The sequence below is a fragment of the Indicator indicator genome, chromosome 30 (genome assembly GCF_027791375.1).
Source record: "Indicator indicator isolate 239-I01 chromosome 30, UM_Iind_1.1, whole genome shotgun sequence".
Lineage (NCBI taxonomy): Eukaryota > Metazoa > Chordata > Aves > Piciformes > Indicatoridae > Indicator > Indicator indicator.
In genome coordinates this window covers 6,412,422-6,431,803 of record NC_072039.1, presented here as the reverse complement: position 1 = coordinate 6,431,803, position 19,382 = coordinate 6,412,422, and the positions used below count along the sequence as shown (strand labels likewise).

Sequence of the window (19,382 nt, the reverse complement as noted above, 5' to 3'; positions counted from 1 at the left end):
CCCCTCGAAGTACTGAAAGACACACAAGGTCTCCTTGAAGCCTCCTCTAGGCTGAACAACCCCAACTCTCTCAGCCTGTCCTCACAGCAGAGGGTTTCCAGCCTTCCCATCATTGTTGTGGCCTCCTCTGGCCCCACTCCAGCAGGTCCAGCACTGCAGGTGCAGTCTCAGCAGGGAGGAGCAGAGGGGCAGAATCCCCTGTCCAGCTGCTGCCCACGCTGCTGGGGATCAGCCCAGGACACGGCTGGGGTTGGGCCGTGAGCGCACGGTGCCAGCTCATCCGCAGCTTTCATCCCCAAGTCTTTCTCCCCAGAGCTGCTCTAAGTCATGGCTGCTCAGAGCCGCAGAACTGGACCTGAGCCACACGCAGCCGCCAGCACCGCCAGCATCTCGGAGCCACTGGGGGCCACCACATGCCACCTCAGGCGCCGCCACCGAACATTCTGGAACTGGCTGTATGAGGGGTCGGAGCCCCCGCGCAGCAGCGCAACCGCCGCAAGCTTGTCCCTCGTGGGGCGCCGTCCACCTCCCGCCCCCGCGCCGTGCTCTTCCCCCCCCCAGCCCCGGACCGGTACGCGCGGCCCCGCTTCCTGCTTCCGGTGCCGGGGCTATAAGAGCCGCTTCCGCCTGGGCGCGCGACCTGTGGGGGGCCAGGCTGTTGAGCAGCGGTTTCCGTGCCGGGAGCTCGCACAGCCGCTACCATGAATGCCCATGGTGAAGGGCGGGCCCTAGCCGGTACTAGTGGGGGCTGTCTGTGAAGTGTGTGTGTGTGTGGGGCGATTACCGCAATAATGGGCTGAGGGGCTACGGGATTGCCGGAGGGGAGGGGGAAGACATACCCTGTTACCTGCGCAGTGGGCCGAGAATGGGGGGGGGGGGGGGGGCGGTTATCGCGGTACCGGGTGCTGAGGGAGGGGATTACCGGAGGGGGGTGCTGTAGGGCCGGTGGTGACGGTGCCCGTTGTCCCCTAGGGCTGAGCATGGAGAAGGCCGTCGCCTTCACCCGGCGCCTGCGGGCCGAGCCGCAGTTCCTGCTGGCCCAGAACGTGGCGACGTGCAACGACCCGCTGGAGGTGTGCCTGCAGCGGCAGGTCGTGCAGGACACGGTGCAGGTATTCCAGCATGCCGTGCCCGCCGAGGGCAAGCCCGTCACCAACCAGAAGAACTCCGGTAAGGGGCTTTCTGGCTGCCAGCCAATGGTGCGGGTCGGTATGGAGGACTGCGCTTCCTCGGTGGCTCTTGCATTTGGGGAGGGCATGATGTAATGCTGCCTGCACTCCTGCCTCTGAACTCCTTCTGCTGGGCTTTGCAGCAAAATTGAATGCCTGCAGCATCCTCTTGATTTAATAACAAGCCTGTGGACTTGCAGTACTTGCCTGCTCTCCCTGCTGTGCACTCTGAGATAAAAGCAGTTGAGACACCTGCATTTGCAGTAAAAGATTTGTAAACTCCTTAGCAGCTTTTTGGTGCTTTACTATCCCAGCCAGCACAGCGGGCCAAAGGCTTGAGGCAGAACTGTGTCATCAGTCTTGTATTTAAATAAGAAAAGCTAAATGTTGCACAGCTCTTGAGTGCAGACATTCCAGTTTCATTCTTGGCACTTTGATCTCTCAGGGAGATGTTGGATCTTCTCCTGTCTCAATGCAATGCGTCTTCCTTTCATGAAGAAATACAACATTGAAGAGTTTGAATTCAGCCAGTCCTATCTCTTCTTCTGGGATAAGGTACAGTGGTACAGGTTGTTTTGGGACAGCTTATGCAATTAGTTATTAGTATTGGGACAGAATTTCTTTTAGGCAGGGTCACCTTAGCAACCCAGGTGGAAAACATCCATGAGAAGAAACTGAAAGTTCTTTAGATGCATATTTTAAATAAGAATCAAGAAAAGTGGAACTTTCAGGTGGTAAAGGTTGTGAAGATGTTACTGTTTTGGAGTAGTAAAAAAGCCTTCTTTCAGGTGTTGTGCATACCTCAATCATCACTTGTAGGAGGCCCAGAGGAACTTGACTGTCACTTTCTCTTGAGCTTTCAGTCCTGCTTGTGACTGATCAGTGAGCTGCTGCTTGCTGTTTTCCACTAAGGGAAATAGAGCAACTCTAGTGCTAGTTTGGGCCAGGGTTCATTGCATAACTTCTGTTGCACATTTCCTGTTCCCCTACCCTTAAGCACTGTGCTAACTCGCTCCCAAATATGTGGTTTGTGACAGAAATATGTTTATAGGGTAAGTCCTGGAATGCTAGAGGGGAAATGAGGACTTCAGTGGATGAGCAGAAGGCCTCTTCATCCACTTAGGACTTCTGAAGAACTGAACACTCAAGAATGAATGAATGCACAATGTCACACTTAAAACCTCTGTTTCCTGCCTGTCCATTCCAGGTTGAACGTTGTTATTACTTCTTAAATGCCTTTGTGGAAACAGCTCAGAAAAAGGAGCCTGTGGAAGGCAGGCTGGTCCAGTTCCTGCTCTCCAACCCCACAAACGATGGTGGACAGTGGGATATGTTGGTTAACATTATTGGTAAGAGAATTGCTTGCTAGGAGCCTCCTGAAATTGCCTGTTGGGTTAAGAGATGAGAAATGAAACAAAAGAAGAAATTGAATTTGAGACCTGGGAGCTTGCTATGGGGAATGCCACTACTTTTTTTTTAACCAAAACCCTTTTTTATGCCAATTTATAAATACTGGCTTAAATCTTGTCTGGGATCTACATATTTGCATATTGCTGCTGATGATAGAAGCTCAGAAGATCAACAGAAGCAATTAGGTATTCCAGACTTCCCATTTAGTAAGGAGGTTTACCTCAGTCAACAACTCCCCACAGTTTATTTATATCCCTGTATGCATTTATTTTAGGGCACATGGTAAGGAAGCAAGTGTAGCTAGGCCAGGGTGTGTCTACAGGGCAGAAGCAGAGCTACTTAAGAGTTGCAGCCTGAAGAAAGATAGTATAAAGAGCAGTGAGAGGGAAGTGATGTGGAATGTGGCAATGCTGGTCCTGCAAATGTCCAGCTTCAGTGGGATCTTGCTTACTCTGATTAAGGAGAGCTCCTCCACGTCTGAATTACACTAGAATTTGCTTCTGTTTGTATTGTGAAACAATGTGACACCTTTGTGAATCAACAAGCCAATCACAGAAGTTTAGAATCACAAAAGGGATTTGTTTCTATGAAGCCTGGAGGTTAGATTTTTTTTACCCATCTAATTGTTATAAATATTTAATCAGGGCAGAGATGACTTTGGATGCTGCTGTTACATCCACAGCCTTGTAGGGTGTGATCTTTGGTGCTGCAATGTAGGAAGCAATTGAGCTGCTACTGTTGTTTATAAATGTTGAGGAGGAAAGGAAACTGGGAAGTTGCTCACATCACCTCAGATCAAATACATGGAATAAGTCAGAAGAGTCCTGGTTTAAAAGATATTTCAGGAGCTAAATTTTCAAGTAATTTTTTTTTTTAAGGGGGGAAAGGACTTCTTAGCACTAATTGGTTTAGAACTTTTATGTGTTGAATTAAAAGATTCTGAGCAGTTCAGGGATCCCACTCGTTGGGACTGCCTGTGGGATGCAGATCAGAGGTCAAGATTCAGTCACAAATTAAAATGTAGACTTTGAACACCTGCAAGTTTTAAAGAAAAGACTTTCCCTTATAATCTCTGCACAAACTCCAGTTATATTTTACTTTTAGGCTTTTAAGCAGAAGTATCTGCTGTGTGGAAAAGACAATTATTAACCCAGAGTTTTACTACTCTTCTAGAGAAGTATGGTGTTGTCCCCAAGAAATACTTCCCAGAGTCTCATACCACAGAGGCTACCAGAAGGATGAATGAGATCTTGAATCATAAGGTAAAATTGATTGAGGTGATGTAATTAAGGGAAGAGGATGGAAATTAACCTGCTCCAAGTGTTCCTAGCCACCTTAATCTCTTTATTGACTAAAGTATTAAGTGCATCTCAGCAACTTTTATTCAAAAGGCAGCCTAAAGTCTCAGCAAAGCCTGATGTTAATCTTGAGGCATGGACCATGAAGGTGTGTTTATGGAAGATGGCCACTGCCAGGCTTCAGTAGCTTGATAGTACCCTAGATGGTTTCAGCAGCAATTGTTCCTAAGCCTCAGATTTCAAAAAAGTGAATTCTTGATGTGTGGCTGATGAAGTACTTCTGCAAAACAGGCACTTGGCATCTAGCTGGCTGTCATCTAGATGTCATTCTACCATTTCATCTACCATTATGCCAAGAGTTCTACAGATGACTGCCAAATTTGTGGAAAAGATGAAAAAAACCCAAACATTTTCTAATTTTCAAACCATTGAGTCTTAAACATCTTCCAGTATAGAATTGTGCAGCTTTGTCTGAAGGAAGGTGCAAGCTTGCTCCCTGAGTTTCAGCAATGAATTGATCTGGGGAGATGCTACTGTAGGTAGCTAAATAGAAAGGCAATTAAAGCTTTTTTTACGGTGGGCTTTGATTATGTTTTTTTCTGCTTCATGTGCTGCATATTCAGGGAAAATTGCCTGCTGAAATCCGCATAAAAAATGCAAAACAGGAGCTGAGATGAGCTTAGGCATAACAAATGGTGTGAATGTTATTCTAGTCTTGAACACTGCAAACCAGCTGGTCTTGAGGGAGCCCCACTCACTGCTCCAGGCCTTATGGATGGTGACAGTAATGGGAAGCACATGCTGCTCTTACTGCAGTTCTGCATGCAGTGGGGAAATGCTCCAGTCTTTTTATCAACCAGGAGATCAATTATGCATTAGAATTGCAAAATAAATGTTACAGAATGAAGACAGGCTGTTCTCTGAGTCACAGGGGTGGTGGTGATGTGTGTGGATGTTGCAGCATCAATTATGGAAACCATGAGACCCAAAAAAGCTCATGGCTGTAAGCTTCAGATCAATGGTTGGAAAATAGTAATTGAGTTGCAACTGCTAGTGAATTTCTGGGGTTTGGGGGGATTGTTTACTTTTAAATCATTCCATTATCTTGATTATTGTCTTTAACAAGAGAATCACACAGAAATGTTCAGGTTGGAAAAGACCCTCGGGACCACCCAGTCCCATACCCTACCTCTATGAGGTTTAGCCTTAAACCATCTCCCCAAGCATCACATCCCATAACCCTACCTCTATGAGGTTTACCTTTAAACCATCTCCCCAAGCATCACATCCAAACGACCTTTAAACACATCCAGGGTTGGTGACTAACCACCTCCCTGGGCAGCACATTCCAATGCCTGACCACTCTTGCTGTGACAAAATTTTTCCTCGTGTCCAAAGTCTAAGAATTAAGAACAAAGCCTTCTGAAAGGGCTTTTCTTTTAATTTTGAAAACACACAATGAAGGGTAAAATAGATGCTTGAAACAAGCAGATAGGAAATCCTGAAACCTTTCACACCCTTAGAACAAAACCTATACTAAGCCTGCTTTCTCTTTAAACAGATGAGAGAATACTGTTTGCGGCTAAGAAACATGGTGGAAAGTGGAACAATGAAAGGAGAAATCTGTGCTGCAATGGACACAATGATAGAAGAGGTAAATGTACTTCTCTGACATGAATCTTCTTGGAACACAAGGCTGGAATAGATAAGATTTCTTTCTATAGCTATTGGATCAGCCAAAACAAGTGCCTGTTATTTGCCTAATTAGGGATGTTTTGTGCTTGAAGATATTCAAGGGAATTTTTTGAAGTGGGGCCTGATGTTTATCTCCTGAGTTCTTCTAATACCTGCAGGTATGCATCTTGAATTTATAGATTCCAGAACTATGACTTTTACAGACATCTGCCCCTTTCTGTAGGAGAGCAGCATTTTGTATCTTGAGAGGTATCAAAGTAGTGGTCTGTCAGCCTTTGCCACATGGCAGGAAAAAGGCAGGTTAAAAATTGCTTTTCTGGTAGCTTTGAGTGCAAAACCTTGCAGCACAAAGTGGTGTTGCAGGAACTGCCCACGAGAGAGCAGAAAAGAACAACAAAAGGGAGCTCTGCATGATGAACACCATGTGAGCTGAACCCATCTTTCTCATTCAGCGGTCCTCATACTTGATTCTTAAGTAGCCAAAAGGACTCTTTAAAGTTCAGGCTGTTTTAATTTAAATACATGGATTAAAAAGAAAAAAAAATATGTGAATTTATGTAGCTGTGGTTCTGAGGGGCATGGTTTAATGGTGACCTCAGGGCTGGATTAATGGTTGGACTTCATCTTAAAGGTCTTTCCCAACCTAAATGATTCATTTTTTTTTTTCAAACATAAAAAGCAAAGCGACCCAATGATTTTTAGTGGCTGTCACTAGATGACTCCAGAAGCCAAAAGGATTTGTTTCTGTGGTAGTTTTTCTGCCATCCAACAAAGATCAGTGTTAGGCAGAGCCTACATTGGGGAATTCCTGTAAAGCTTCAGGCAGTTGCACTGACATGCAGGTATTGGTTCATGTATTGGTTTGGTTATTGGAAATTCATCTTTGAGCTTCATGTTTAAATCCTGTAGCTTCTCTTTATCTAATTTTAAGGTTAAAGAAGAAAATGGGTTGTGTTGCTTGGGTTATGTTACTGAAACAAACTCTTAGGAAGTGTTTGCTTTAAGATCAGCAGTAATTCTGTTTTCTGAGCCTACCCCAGTATATTGCTAATCAGCAACTTAGTTCAAAAGTTAATTAATGCAGTTTACAAACAGTGTGTGTGCACCCAAAAACCCTTGGAGGATTTTACAGCAGACATCAAAAGCTTCCTAGAGATGGTCATTTGTAGGGCAATGACACACAGTTCACTGCAAAATGTCTCTTCGTTTGTTTAGAGCCTCTTGCCCCCTGATAAAAGATCCTGGGACCAACATTAAGGCTGATTAAGTGCTGGCAGTAAAAGGGTTGTGCTTAGTTTTCTGGAGCTAAGTGTTTCCTCTTGCAGTGGTAATGACTGTTTGCAGCTTAAGTGGATTTCCTTTCCATAAACACCATTGTTGCACCTGTCCTGTGTACATTAAGCCCACCAGGTTTAAAAGCTTGAGACCCCTCATTCCATGTGGTCATATGTAGCCTTGCCTCTCTTTCTGTACATGGCAAAGCAGAATTTGGGTTTCTGTGGTGCAGTTTGATTTGCATAAGGAATCTTGGTTCTGTCACGCTGGGAGGCAGTGCTTTAGCCAAAAATGGGGCAGATGTACTGCAGCACAAGATTAAATATTCACTCCAGAACTGTATAAACATTCTTCTTATCAAACCAGTGCACAGCAGGTCAGAAGTTGGAATCAGTGCAGTGCATGTGATTGAATTTTTCTGCCTTTACTGTACTCCTTTGTAGACTCTTCCTTATCAGCAGCACCCCTCCTCATTCCCTTTGGGTTTTAGCACCAGTCACTATTTCTTTGCCTTATCTTGGTTCTAGTTGTTGCTGTGTAAGTCACCTTTCAGATTCAATGTCTGCTTATTTATTGATAGAGGAAGCTTGTGAGATACTAAAAGATGGCCTGTGGTGGGTGTGGTGGCAAAACAATTAAGGGAGGCCATTCCCAAGGTCCACTGCCTCTGTTAACTTGAGACTTCTGTCTCCATGTTCTTTCCTCTGGCTGGAGCCCACTTGCTCACTGCTCTCCTTTTAGGCTTTTGTGCTTATTTCATTTTCATGGCCTCATCTCTCACCACTTGGGGATATCTGAGGTAATGTGGGTGTATCCACAGCAAATGTTACCTTTTGTGCAGTTTGCACAAAATTAAATATTTATAGTAGCTTAGGGATTTCTGTTTGCTCTTTAACATATTTGCTGAGAAATAAATGTATGAGTTCCTCCAGTAAGAGCTCCAGCCCACACCCTTCAGCTCCATAATTAAACTCTTCACTTGTTTTCTGAAATTGCTTGGAGCAAGAACACCTTTATTTGTATTTTGAGCACGAATAGTGTTACTTAGCATGAATGTTGCACTCCTTTTATTGTCAGCACAAAGTGAGTTTTTATGGAGCCTTAGGATCCATACAGATCAGCTAAACTGGCTCCAGGTGTAAGTCAGCTTTGGGAAAGGTTTTCTGTCTCTCTGCTGTGAAAAGTCAGTGAGAGGAAAGTGTGAAGACTGACAGCTAAGAAAAGCTGGCACAAACCACAGGGGTGTTGAGTCCTAGTGAAGAAGGTGCAGCTGAGATTTGACTTCCCCTTAGTAACCTGTTCCTTGCAAGGAAAAGACTTCTCATACTCAAAGCTTCAGCTTCACTGTCAGCTGAAGTAAAACAGATTCAAACTTTAAATGTTTAAATGTGATTGAATCCCCAGAGTACCTGTGGCAGACCCTGCTAAATATCTCTGAAGACAGTCATCTATTTAGGCTATGAGTTAGCACATCCTATGATAAGCCCTGTGAGAAGGTACAGTCATGATTAAGTGCAGTTTCACATTCTGGCTTACAGGGAGGCTGATGGCTTGAAATCTGCTCAAACTTTTTTTTGTGCTGAAAATCAGTAGAAGGCTGCCAGATGTAAAGGATGTCACAGTCAGCAGGCAGGGATCTTAAATTACATAACCTGCCAGCTCAACCCTGAGCTGAGACATTGTCAAATATATTAAAAGAGAAGAAGATATACTCTAGAATCTGGAAAAGAAGCAAAGGCCCATCTTTAAATTTCAGATGAACATTACAGGACAAAAGGGATTTGGAGAGGGGAACATTGGGATTAGATGCTTTGTTGTATGCATGTTAGAAGGTCCAGTTTGCCTCTGCATGGGGCAAACTACCTGGTGGAACAGGTGATGGTGAATGCTTAAGCCTTTCTAAAATCAGTTTGATAAAGCTGCTCTTGCACTGGGAAAGTCTCTTGTTGGAGGAGCTTCAGCATTACTCATGAAATGTTGGAGGGAGGCAGGACAGTGTGTTGGCTTTTGCTTTTGGCAGCTGTATTCAGAATCACAGAATGTTAGAGGTTGGAAGGGACCTCAAAGCATGGCCTTGTAGCTCTCTGTTGAACTCTTTCCAGCAGATCTCTTGTCTCTCTTGAACTGGGGAGCCCAAAACTGTTGAAACACCTAGATTTCCAGAGCTGGATGCAAATAATTCCTTTGTGTGCTTTTATTGATGTTCTCAAGATGGCCTTTAAGATCCCATTTCACCAGTTGGTTCTTACGTGGAGAAATCCATTCATCAGTGTCATTGCAGTGGTAGGAGAGGTAGGTCTGCATGTTTCAGCAAGTTCACTGCTGTTTGCTTCTTGGGGCAGGTATTCAGAGTAGTGAGTACTTGCCTGGGCAACCCTCCAGAGACCTTCTGCTGGGAGTTCCGGGATAAGGACAAGAACTACCACAAGTATGGCCCTGTGACACCGGTCCAGTTCTACAAGGAGCACGTGAAGCCTTACTTCAACATGGAGGACAAGGTGTGAAAGACAGCTGCTTCCTAGGACTTTTTTGCTGCCCAGTCACTGCTGCAAGTGCAGCTGCACTGTGTGGGATGAGTACTGCTCCCATGGGTCACAGGTAGCCCTGTGTTTGTTCTCCCCATTTTCTGTCTGTGCTCTCCCCTTCAGTTGCTGTGCTCATATTGCACTTCCATGAAGATTCTGCAGTGTTAAAGTGTGTAATGATCCAATCAGGTGTAAAATGCCCTAAGAGAGCCATCAGAGAGCAGGAATAATATCCAGAGCTGCTGTGGGGTGAACTTTATAAACCAAAACCCAAGCAAAACCTTAAACCTGGTATTTCAGCTGAGTGACTTGCTTGGAACAGGCAGCTGGGACAAAAGCAGTTCTCTGAAATCCACCTAGGAGTTGCATCTTGATTTATGACATCCTGGTTTTCTGTCAGATCTGTCTAGTGAATGATCCTCGGCCTCAGAACCCATACAACAGGCTGTACACAGTGGAGTACCTGGGCAACATGGCAGGAGGGAGGAAAACACTCTACAACAACCAGCCTGTGGATGTCTTGAAGAGATTAGCTGCAACATCTATTAAGGATGGCGAGGTTGGTTGGTTTGCCTTCATGTTTGGTGTGGTGCAGCTCTTGTAATGGGAAACTCGCTGGGATATGGCCTAGACATGACTCTGCCTTCTGTTTGCAGGCTGTGTGGTTTGGCTGTGATGTTGCAAAGCACTTCTATGGCAAGCTGGGAATCAATGACCTGAATATGTAAGTAGAAGATGAAAACAGAAAACCATGTGGGATACTTGGCTAGGACATAAACAGGCCTTTGGCTGTGTAAGAAACTAATTTGTACATACTTTGGATTGCAAACCCCAAAAGTAATGCAAACAGCAACAGAAATTTGCTTCTGCTTATTAGCTAAAATCTGAATCCTTTAAAGATGCAATTCAAGTAGTGGTTAAATGTTGTTATTCATTAGAACTGTCTAGCATCTGCTGAGAGCAACTCCTAAAGGGATTAATTTTTATCAGGGAATGAATCATAGAATGGTTTGGGTTGGAAGGACCTCCAAAGGTCATTTGGTCCAACCCCTGTGCTCCATTTTTCCAATTTTTTTGACACTAAAAATAGTTGAACTTGTATGCCTGGGCAGTGGCTCCTGGGACAGTGCAGTCTGACCCCCTGAGGCACTCTAAGAATTCTCCATCCATCGTTTTTAATGTTGCTGCTGTGTCTTTAATAGATTTAATCATGAGCTGGTGTTTGGTGTCTCTGTCAAGAACATGAACAAAGCAGAGCGATTAATCTTCGGAGACTCGCTGATGACCCATGCCATGGTCCTGACAGCTGTCACTGAGAAGGTAGAGTCTCTTCTCCAGTTCTCATACTTGCACAGATGGGTTTGAATATTCTGGCAGCTTGCTTGTGTGTTCTGGGCTCATGCACAGTGTGTAAGCTGCTCTGGTAGAGCTCAGCATGTGCCATAACACCCTGGCACATGAAGTTGTCTGTTGTAGGTTGTCTGTTCTCCCTCTGTGTCTGAGTCTTCAGAACTATAAATATTTAACAAGGAAGGAAGAATTTTAGGCTTCTAAAATTCTACAAGAACTTTTAGTCAAGGACTTCTTTCCTTCTGCCCACAAACCTTTATTGGAGAAAGGGAGAAGGAAGCGAGCCTCTACTTTTAAGGTACCAGAAAACCTACAGTCATGTTTAAATGCAGTTTCTGATGTATCTTGCTGAGCAAGAAGTCTCTTGTCAGTGCTTCCTACCCTGTCCAATTCCCTGGGTTAGTCCAGTTGGTTTACAGCATGGAGCTCTTTCTGTTAAAATGCCAATAGGAGGCACTTTGCAACAGCCTTAACCTCCTGCAACTCACTGGCATGTGACCCCTCTGACCTACTCATAATTAGGAAACTGGTGTCCAAATTAGCTCTGTGGCAGACAGTAGGCTGAGGTAGATCCACAACTGAATCTGCTCCTGGCAGTATAACAAAGCACATCTGAAGTTAAAAAGAACCATGTGAAAATTTACAGCTCTGGGTTATCTGTAATGTTGATGTTTCCCATTTATTTCCAGGAGGAGTCATTATTTAAAGTCTCTTTGAAGTGATCTCTTCCTGTCCAAAGTGACCTTGGCTTGCAAAATAACAGCTTGCACATAACTGAGTTTGCTTGAGCTCTGAAGCTTGAGGACTTGAGCTGGGACTGCTTAGTCATAAGAAAGTTTTGGAGTTACTTTTTTACAGCTCAACAGAATCTTTCCTATTGTGTTCTGCATGCTGAGCTCTCTTGTGTATCAGGTTGCATGAACACATCCTTGAAATTGTTCATTGTTTTTCAGTTAGGCACTAAAAATTATGGGGTTTTAGTGTTCAGAACTTCCTTGTCTAGTCAGGACTGAAGTCTGTATGTTTGTGTTGATTGTGCCCAGTCACTGGTTGCACTTCAGTGACAGCTGCAGTCTATGGTCCTTATTTTCAAACTCACTTTTGCCTGCCTGAATGTATAGTTGCATGAACTGATCAAATGTGAGCAGAGTTCATTAAGAGAAGGATCTGTGAAAGGTCAGTATCTGATGGGTGGGATCTCTAAAATCAAGAGACAGCTTGAAAGAGATTATCCTGCAACAAGTTCTGCATTTAGAGGCTTTTCCACATTCCAAATGGACTAAGTTGTTTCTCCTTTGTTGGAACATGTCTTACATGAAACCTTAACTCAATCTAGAGGAGCTTTGATAAACTGAGTTGTAAAATGTAGCAACTTTTGATTTAAAACTTAATGTACATAAATGTGCTTATCCCAGGTGCTGACAGCATCAAGAATTGCCTCCTTTGCCACAGTTTAGGGACTGGCCTATTTTTAAGGCAGAATAGGAGCAATGCAGCAATATTCCACTGGATATTAACATGGGATCTGTGGGGTGTTTTCCAGTTTGTGGTTTTGGGTTTTGTATTAAGAAAAACAATTTTAGTAGTTTAAGAATAACTTTGGTTCCTCAAGGGACCTGCTGTTTCCTCATGAAAGGCTGTTTGAAAGAATCAACAGTTCCTTTTATGGCACAGCCTCTGAAGCTGTTTTCAGTGCTTTTATATACTTGGTAGATTTGAGCAGACTCCAGGCAGTGCAAGTCAGAACACTGCTTGCTTCTGAGTATGAAGTCACTGATAGGTGACAGGGAAGGCTGCTTGAATTCTGCCAGTCAGTTAAGTCCAAACTCAGATTTACTTTTATTTTCACCAGAAAACTTAAATTTATATTAAAGGCTCTCTTCTCAAACACATTTCCTCATATTTTAGGCAAGGAAGGTATTTGAGAACATTGCATTTCTCCAACTGTTAGTAAGAAACCAGTGTCTGAAACTCAGCATTTCCTGTAGGCTTTTGGGAGTGGAGCTCTGTGGTTTGCTGGTGCTGGATTAAGGGTTGTGCTATAAACTGGAATGGTCCTTTACTAGTGAATAACCATCAGCTTGTTTTGTCACAGGATGGGCAAAAAGATGCATTTGAAAAATGGAGAGTGGAAAACTCCTGGGGTGAAGACCGTGGTAATAAAGGTAAAGTGATTTATAGTCATGGGAACACAGCTGGGGTTAGTGTAAGGAGGTGGAAGGGGATGTGCTGTCCTTTACCAGGACATGCATGGAACAAGGCTGCAAGCAGCATGTGGGTCACTGAGTTGTGGCACTGTGTTCCTGGAAGGCAAACATTCTTCACTTCAATGTGATTTACATCCAAGTAAATTGCATGTAAGCATTGAGTGGAGAAGCAGGAAATGCCACTGGATAAACTTGATGTGGTGGTTCCAAGTTCAAATGTAGAGGCAAAACTCTGAAGTATCTGGCAGTATTGATCTGGAAATATGGCAGCACTTCTGAGATGCCAAGAATTCCAGTGGGACATGTAAACTGATCTTTTAATAAAGGGAGAAAGATAAGGAATGCTTCAGTGTCAAGCAAGGTAGCATCACTTTCAAGAGTTGCTCTGGACAGAAATGCTTTCTCCTAGTATGAAAGGAGAAATAAAGACTTCCCTGCAAAAGCTTAAAATGTGCTAAAGTTCTTTGGCAACAGAGAAAAGTGACTGTACACTACAGCTGCCTCATCTTTGGGGCCTCTGGCTGATACTACTTCCCAAGTCATGTGTGAAACATAGGTGGTTTATTTTCCTTTAAAGCACTGCTTGTCAACCACTGCAAGCCTTTACTCACTGGTTTTGTAGATAAGGAGAAGAGGATATGGCTGGTTCCAGCTGTGAACAGCTACATGTAAACTGTTGTAGCTCCAGTACCTGTCTCTAAATTAAAAAATAGAAGAAATAATTCTGGTTGTCTTTGAAGCCAGGCTGAAAACCTGTGACATCCTTGCAGCATTCCTCTCTGGCTTGAGAAGCACCAGCAACAAAATCCACAGCTAATGTGCAGTTCCACTCATGCCAGGCTTTCTGCATGAACTTGCTTTCCTGTTGATGACTCTCAGCCTTGCACTATTTATTGTTCCTTTCATAAGGATTGTGAGCACTGCAGGGCTGTAGCAGAGTGGATGTGCCAGCCTGCCATGGCACATGGGCAGGCAGTGTGGACAGAGGCAGAGGGTGAGCCACAGCTGAGCCGTGTCTGGTCTGGGGGTGCAGCTCTGCCTCCACTACCCTGGCTCAATGGGGCTGCTGGTGTGAGATTATTTTCACTTTGCTCTGCCAAGGCCTACAACCAGTCAGCTTTTCCTGAGGGGAGTGGAGGGGAAACTCCATGGTTTTTGTCATCAGGCCGGACGTGGGCTCAGCTGTGGCATCAGCTTGCTCATGAGTGTGCCAAGCCAGGCTTCAGCATGTCCCAGGGCACAGCCCAGTAGTCAACTGCTGACCACATTCTTCTGTTGCACATTAATCCCAAATGTTGTGTTTGTGACAGAAGTTTCCCAGGATGGCTGGGTTGTCTTTTGGGAACGGACTATTTCTGGAAATAGTTTTAGGATGTGGTCTTACTTATAAAAGCTTTTGGTATCTCCTACATGAGCAGCTAACCAAACCATGGAATATCCTTGGAGCAGTGTCTCAATTTATGTTCTGGTGCCTCGGTCTCTCAGTTGTCTGTTCTGAGTTAGCTGCACACACTTACAGCAAAGTATTCCAATAAAAATCTTTAGTCTTGACAGAACACTGAAGCTGTGGATGATCTGCCTTCCAGGCTCATAAATGTGACAGTAGTAAAATGTAATTTGGAATGTTGGGTCAAGTCAAGAAGCCAAGTCAGTACTAAAAGTAACATCAAAACTTGTCTCCAAATACAAACTAATAATTACTTTAAGTACCCTTATGAATAATGGACTATAAAATGGACAAAAGCCTGGCTGGCTGTGCTTTTAGTGTCAGAACACTTTGTTTTGAGACACTCCAGATACTTGGTCTCTGATGTTGTATGCTACTAGAGTTGGAGGAATGCTTCCAGGAAGGAAGTCCCTTACTCTGCTTGCTTTGCAACACTCAGCATGGACTTTGGTTGCTACTCCAAACATTCTGAAGCTAATAGGTGTCTGTCAGCAGCTTTGACTGTCCCAGCCATCCATGCTCCTTGGCCAAGGCTCAGAGTTGTTATTTAATAGAACTGGAGAAAGGCTGAGAGATTGGCTGTCACTCCCAGAGCACAGTGCAGTGCACTGAAAGCTGACACTGCTTGTAGCAGCTGTACCTGCTGAGCTGTGACTGAACAGTTGCAGTTCTGTGCTGGTGTTAATGAGCTTGGAGCATCAGTGAATGCTCTGACAGCTGCAGGGGCTGTGATTGATGTGTGGAGAGCTGAGCATGTAATCCAAAGCCTACAGCAACTAGAAATGAAAAGTGTAGTGCCTCAAGCTTCAGGGTGGAAATGACACTAAATTAACCCAGGTTTGTAGGTCTAACTTGCTGCTTGGTTTGCAGCTTATTCTCTTTAGACATCTCTTTTCCAACTGTGGATTCACTTTTCACCAATGAGTTCTAGAGCTATTGCAGGGGAGCTGGTGGTTGCTTAGAGTAGGACCCTAGAGTGACTTGCATAAGCCCTGCCCATACCTTGTAGGCATGTGCTGTGTGCATGCCATCCATGTGAACTTCTCTGGGTGAGTCACTGTCATTTATCTGGTTTGTAATGGTGGAGACCAGGGTCTCTGGAAAGTTTTGCTCACTGTTTTGGTTAGGGAGTTGCCTGGAAAAAATGTCTTGGCAGAAAATCCCATCAGAAGGAAGCTTGACCCTATTCTCAGGCCTCAGGGAGGTGAATCCCTTAATGACTTTCTTAGCTATGACCAAGCCACCCACTGTTGAGCTGAAGGCAGTGGGACATTGCCTTTAGAGCTCACTCTCAAACAGAAGAGGTAATGACAGGGTTTCATCCCCATCCTCCTGCCCTGCCTTTTTACTCTTCAGTGTGCAATACTAGCTGGTGTAGGAGGGTGAGGATTTGCAGTCTCTTAGCTCTCTTGCTGGCAGTCTTCTTTATCTTATCTGCCTTGTTAAGGAATGGGGAAGCTGTGCTTGGATAAGTCCAGTGCAGAGGACCAGAATCCACATCAGTAAAGAGGCAGCCAAGAGTGATGTTAAACTTGGCACATCCCAGCTGAGGCCCAGTTGGGTGTAGGGGATACAAGTAAGCTCCAACTCCATTATTTCTTGTACAGGATGGTGAAGGGTACAGCCTGCAACAAAACACCAGAGACTAACCTTGAGACATTAAAAAAGCCAGATAGCTTGGTGGTGGGAAGTAGAGGTGGGTTTTGACATGGGGTCTCTCCTGCTTGCCAGACAACTGTTTCCCCAGACTTGGTGCAGGACTGGAAAGACTCTGACTCCTGGTTTGGATGTGATGGGATGGAGTTAGTTACACACTCGCACCCTGTGGAGTGGGCAGAACTGAATTCTTGTGGCAGCACTTGTCCCAGGGAAGCCCAGGGAAGAGCCTAGCCTTGCCTCTCCTAAGGATTTAGTAATTTCATAGCTGTTCTAACAGGGTTTCTTGGAATCCCATCTGGTTTTCCTCAGCTGCTGACAAACATTGCTTGTTTTTTGAGGTAAAAAAGCCACTTCCAAGTCAAATATTTCCTTTCTGTGTTTTGCTGGCACTTTGTCAGCCACAAAGGCAAGTTCACTTGCTCTGCTTCCTCCTTTGTTCTGCAGACAGTTTGTTGTTACCCGAGTTTGAACCCGGTGCATCCCTAGAGGGGAACACTAAGTCACATTATCACATCCATCTGAGGGGTCCATCTGCTTCTTTTGGCATGAAAAGAACTTTTTTGAGATGCATGCCCAGCTAGAAGTCATCTTCCTTTTGACTTCTAATCTCTTTTTCTGGCTGTCACATACAGGGTTTTGTGCATGAAGGCATTTTAAGGCTTTAACTGTGGACATTGTCTGCTGTGTATAAATCATCCCATAAATACACTGTGACAGAAAAGCTTTGTTATTTATTCTCCCTGTGGAGGAGTTGCAGCTTAAGTGAAGTGTGGCTTGTACAAGACCCCTTGGGCTTTATTCTCAGGTGCCCAAATCCTAAATTATGGAGTAACTTGGAAGCCATTCATTCTCTGTTGACCTCTCTGGCCAGCAGCTTGTCAGCTCTGAAGTGCTGCATATTCAGGTTTTCCTTTGGGTAGGTTAGATAAATGTGGACCAGCCTCATCTGTACACCTTCAGGTGCTGTGTTCTCTTACAAGATGATGCTGTTCTAGGTTGTTCTCCATCTTCTGGCCTTAGCATACAAATGGTTTGAGTAGAAGCAATCAATAATGACCTGAGGTAAAACCCTGCTCAGAAAACCCATCAAGTTTTGTTTCTTTTCCACTTCTGCCTGGATGCAATGCAGAGCTCAGGGTTGCCTCAGGCAGGCTCTTGGCTGTATATATTGCTGAGTATAAAGTATGTGTCTCCTTTTAATGAAGGAATTGATAATGGCTTTCATTGTGACACCAGGCAGAGGCCTTCTCAAAGAGCCACCTTGTTTATTTGCATGTCCTGAAGTTCTGCTTGACGTTTCCTTCTTGTTCAGACACTGTGATCCTAATCAGCACTGTCAAGCTTTGAGATACAGGATGTCAGAAGCAGAGTTCATTATCCTCTCAGGGTGCAATTACTTGTTGGCTCTTGGGAGTGAGAGGTTTTTGTGTGTCCCAAGAACTCATATCCTGAAGAGAGAATAATCAAGGCAGCTCCCTCTGGCAGTGTTTCCAAAATGGTTTCTAGCTCGGATTACAATTGATAGGGTTTTTAATTTATGGGAATTATCTGATCTCTTGCTTTAGAAACAAGATGGTGTAGATAGATGCATTTATTGTCCATATTCTTTGGCCATTTTCTTGTTTCATTTGATTGTGCTGTGATACTGTATAAGGACATGAGGAACTTTATTGCACAAAGCCTTCTCATCTGTCTTCTAAATGCTTGCTTTCTCTCAGCCACTCTCACTGTCAGTTCACCTTGGATAGCTTCTTCCCATTGGTAGCTCACTGCTAGTATCTGTGATACTGTAAATGTGACTTCCCCCCCACCCCCTTCCTCAGTTCAGAGGCTGTTCACTGAAATTCTCAGGGAGGAATATTATGGTTTAGTTGAGCTAAAGTGTGATTTAGATTTTACATTTGGCCTCCTTACTGCAACAACCAGAGCAGCAAAGTTTTCTCAAGCCAGTGATGGTTTGGATGTTCACTTGGAGAATTTTCTTTCTTAACAAAATCCTGAAAACTTCTGAAGTCAGAGACTCAGAATTTTACATTCTGCCTTAAATGCCTTTTTTTTATAAGACATTAATTCACTTGAGTACTCTCAATGCCTATTTTAACAGAGGAACTATAAATAGTATTTTAGGTCTCATTTTTCCTAGCAGGCTTCTAGTTTGGTCTTTCAGTGCCTGTGAAGGACACCCAGTTAGCCTAGATACTAATTGCTTTGAGCTATGTGAATTTTGGCTATGTCTTGGTAGTGATGCATCATTCATAGGTGAAATTTATATCTGTGGCTGCTTCACTGGGTTGGTAATGGTTCTGTGTTGTAACCAACTGTTTCCATCTCCAGGTTACCTGATCATGACTGATGACTGGTTTTCTGAGTACGTGTATGAAGTGGTGGTGGACAAGAAGCATGTACCAGATGACATCTTGGCAGTGATGCAGCAGGAACCAATTGTTTTGCCAGCTTGGGACCCTATGGGGGCTTTAGCCAAGTGAACTCCAGAATTTTTGCCTCTTAACGGTCAACCAGAAGTAGATGCAATAGAGAATTCCAGTGGTTGGAAGCCATAGCCAAATGATAATTGTGACCAAGCACTCAGCATGGTCCAAATTCTTGAAATGTAAGCTAAGGATCTTTGGGAAATAGCGCTGCACTGACCTGCCTGAAGAAATCTGGCTCTGCAAAACTAAAAAGGGAACCGAGGCGGGGTCAGGGGGGTGTGAAAACTCACCACGAAAAAGTCTTACAAGTGCTGTCCACGACAGTTTGATTTTACCTTCCATTTTAATGCAAATCAGCTTAGTAACTTAGTTTTGGAATTATTTTGACCTTGTGTTTTCCCTAGAAAAAGATGGCCATAAAAGGTCCTTTAGAATTAACAGCTAAGTGATTGATTAGAACAAATACATGAAGATACTTAGAATTCAACTGTCCCATGGTCTGACTGGTACCATAAAAGAACCCCCTCAAATATTTTATCTCTTTACATTTTTAGTTTTGCTGAAGTAGGGAATATAAGAATTGAAACAGCTAAAAAAATGACTTCTAGAAAAATTTTCTCTTCCAGCAGAACTGCAGGGAGGAAAAAAAAAAAAACATTTCCAAAACCATTTTCTTGAGGCTTTCCAGTGTGACTTGGGTTTATTCTTCCATTAAGCTAGGACTGGAGAGCCCATTTCTAGGCCCAGTGCTGTGCCTCTGTGCACAGGAGCGCTATTTTTCAGTTTTATTAGCAAGAACAACCATAAATATCCTCACAGGTGGAGTTAGTGTCATGCTCAAAAAAAAAATCCCAACATTTTAATTGCTGCATTTTATTTGGGTGTTTTAAAAAAAAAACCAACAAGATGGTGCTA

The 19,382-nt window shown here is 44.0% G+C and overlaps 1 protein-coding gene across 1 annotated transcript; it reads left to right on the top strand.

Moving 5' to 3' along the window:
- Nucleotides 1-701: 701 nt before the first annotated feature.
- BLMH (bleomycin hydrolase) lies at nt 702-19,382 on the top strand. Its single transcript, XM_054394288.1, has 12 exons — nt 702-714; nt 973-1,170; nt 1,615-1,724; nt 2,377-2,518; nt 3,753-3,841; nt 5,439-5,531; nt 9,190-9,345; nt 9,773-9,931; nt 10,029-10,096; nt 10,575-10,692; nt 12,818-12,887; nt 18,370-19,382. Exons 1-12 carry the CDS (start codon nt 702-704, stop codon nt 18,519-18,521), a joined length of 1,368 nt encoding a protein of 455 aa, XP_054250263.1. The 3' UTR covers nt 18,522-19,382.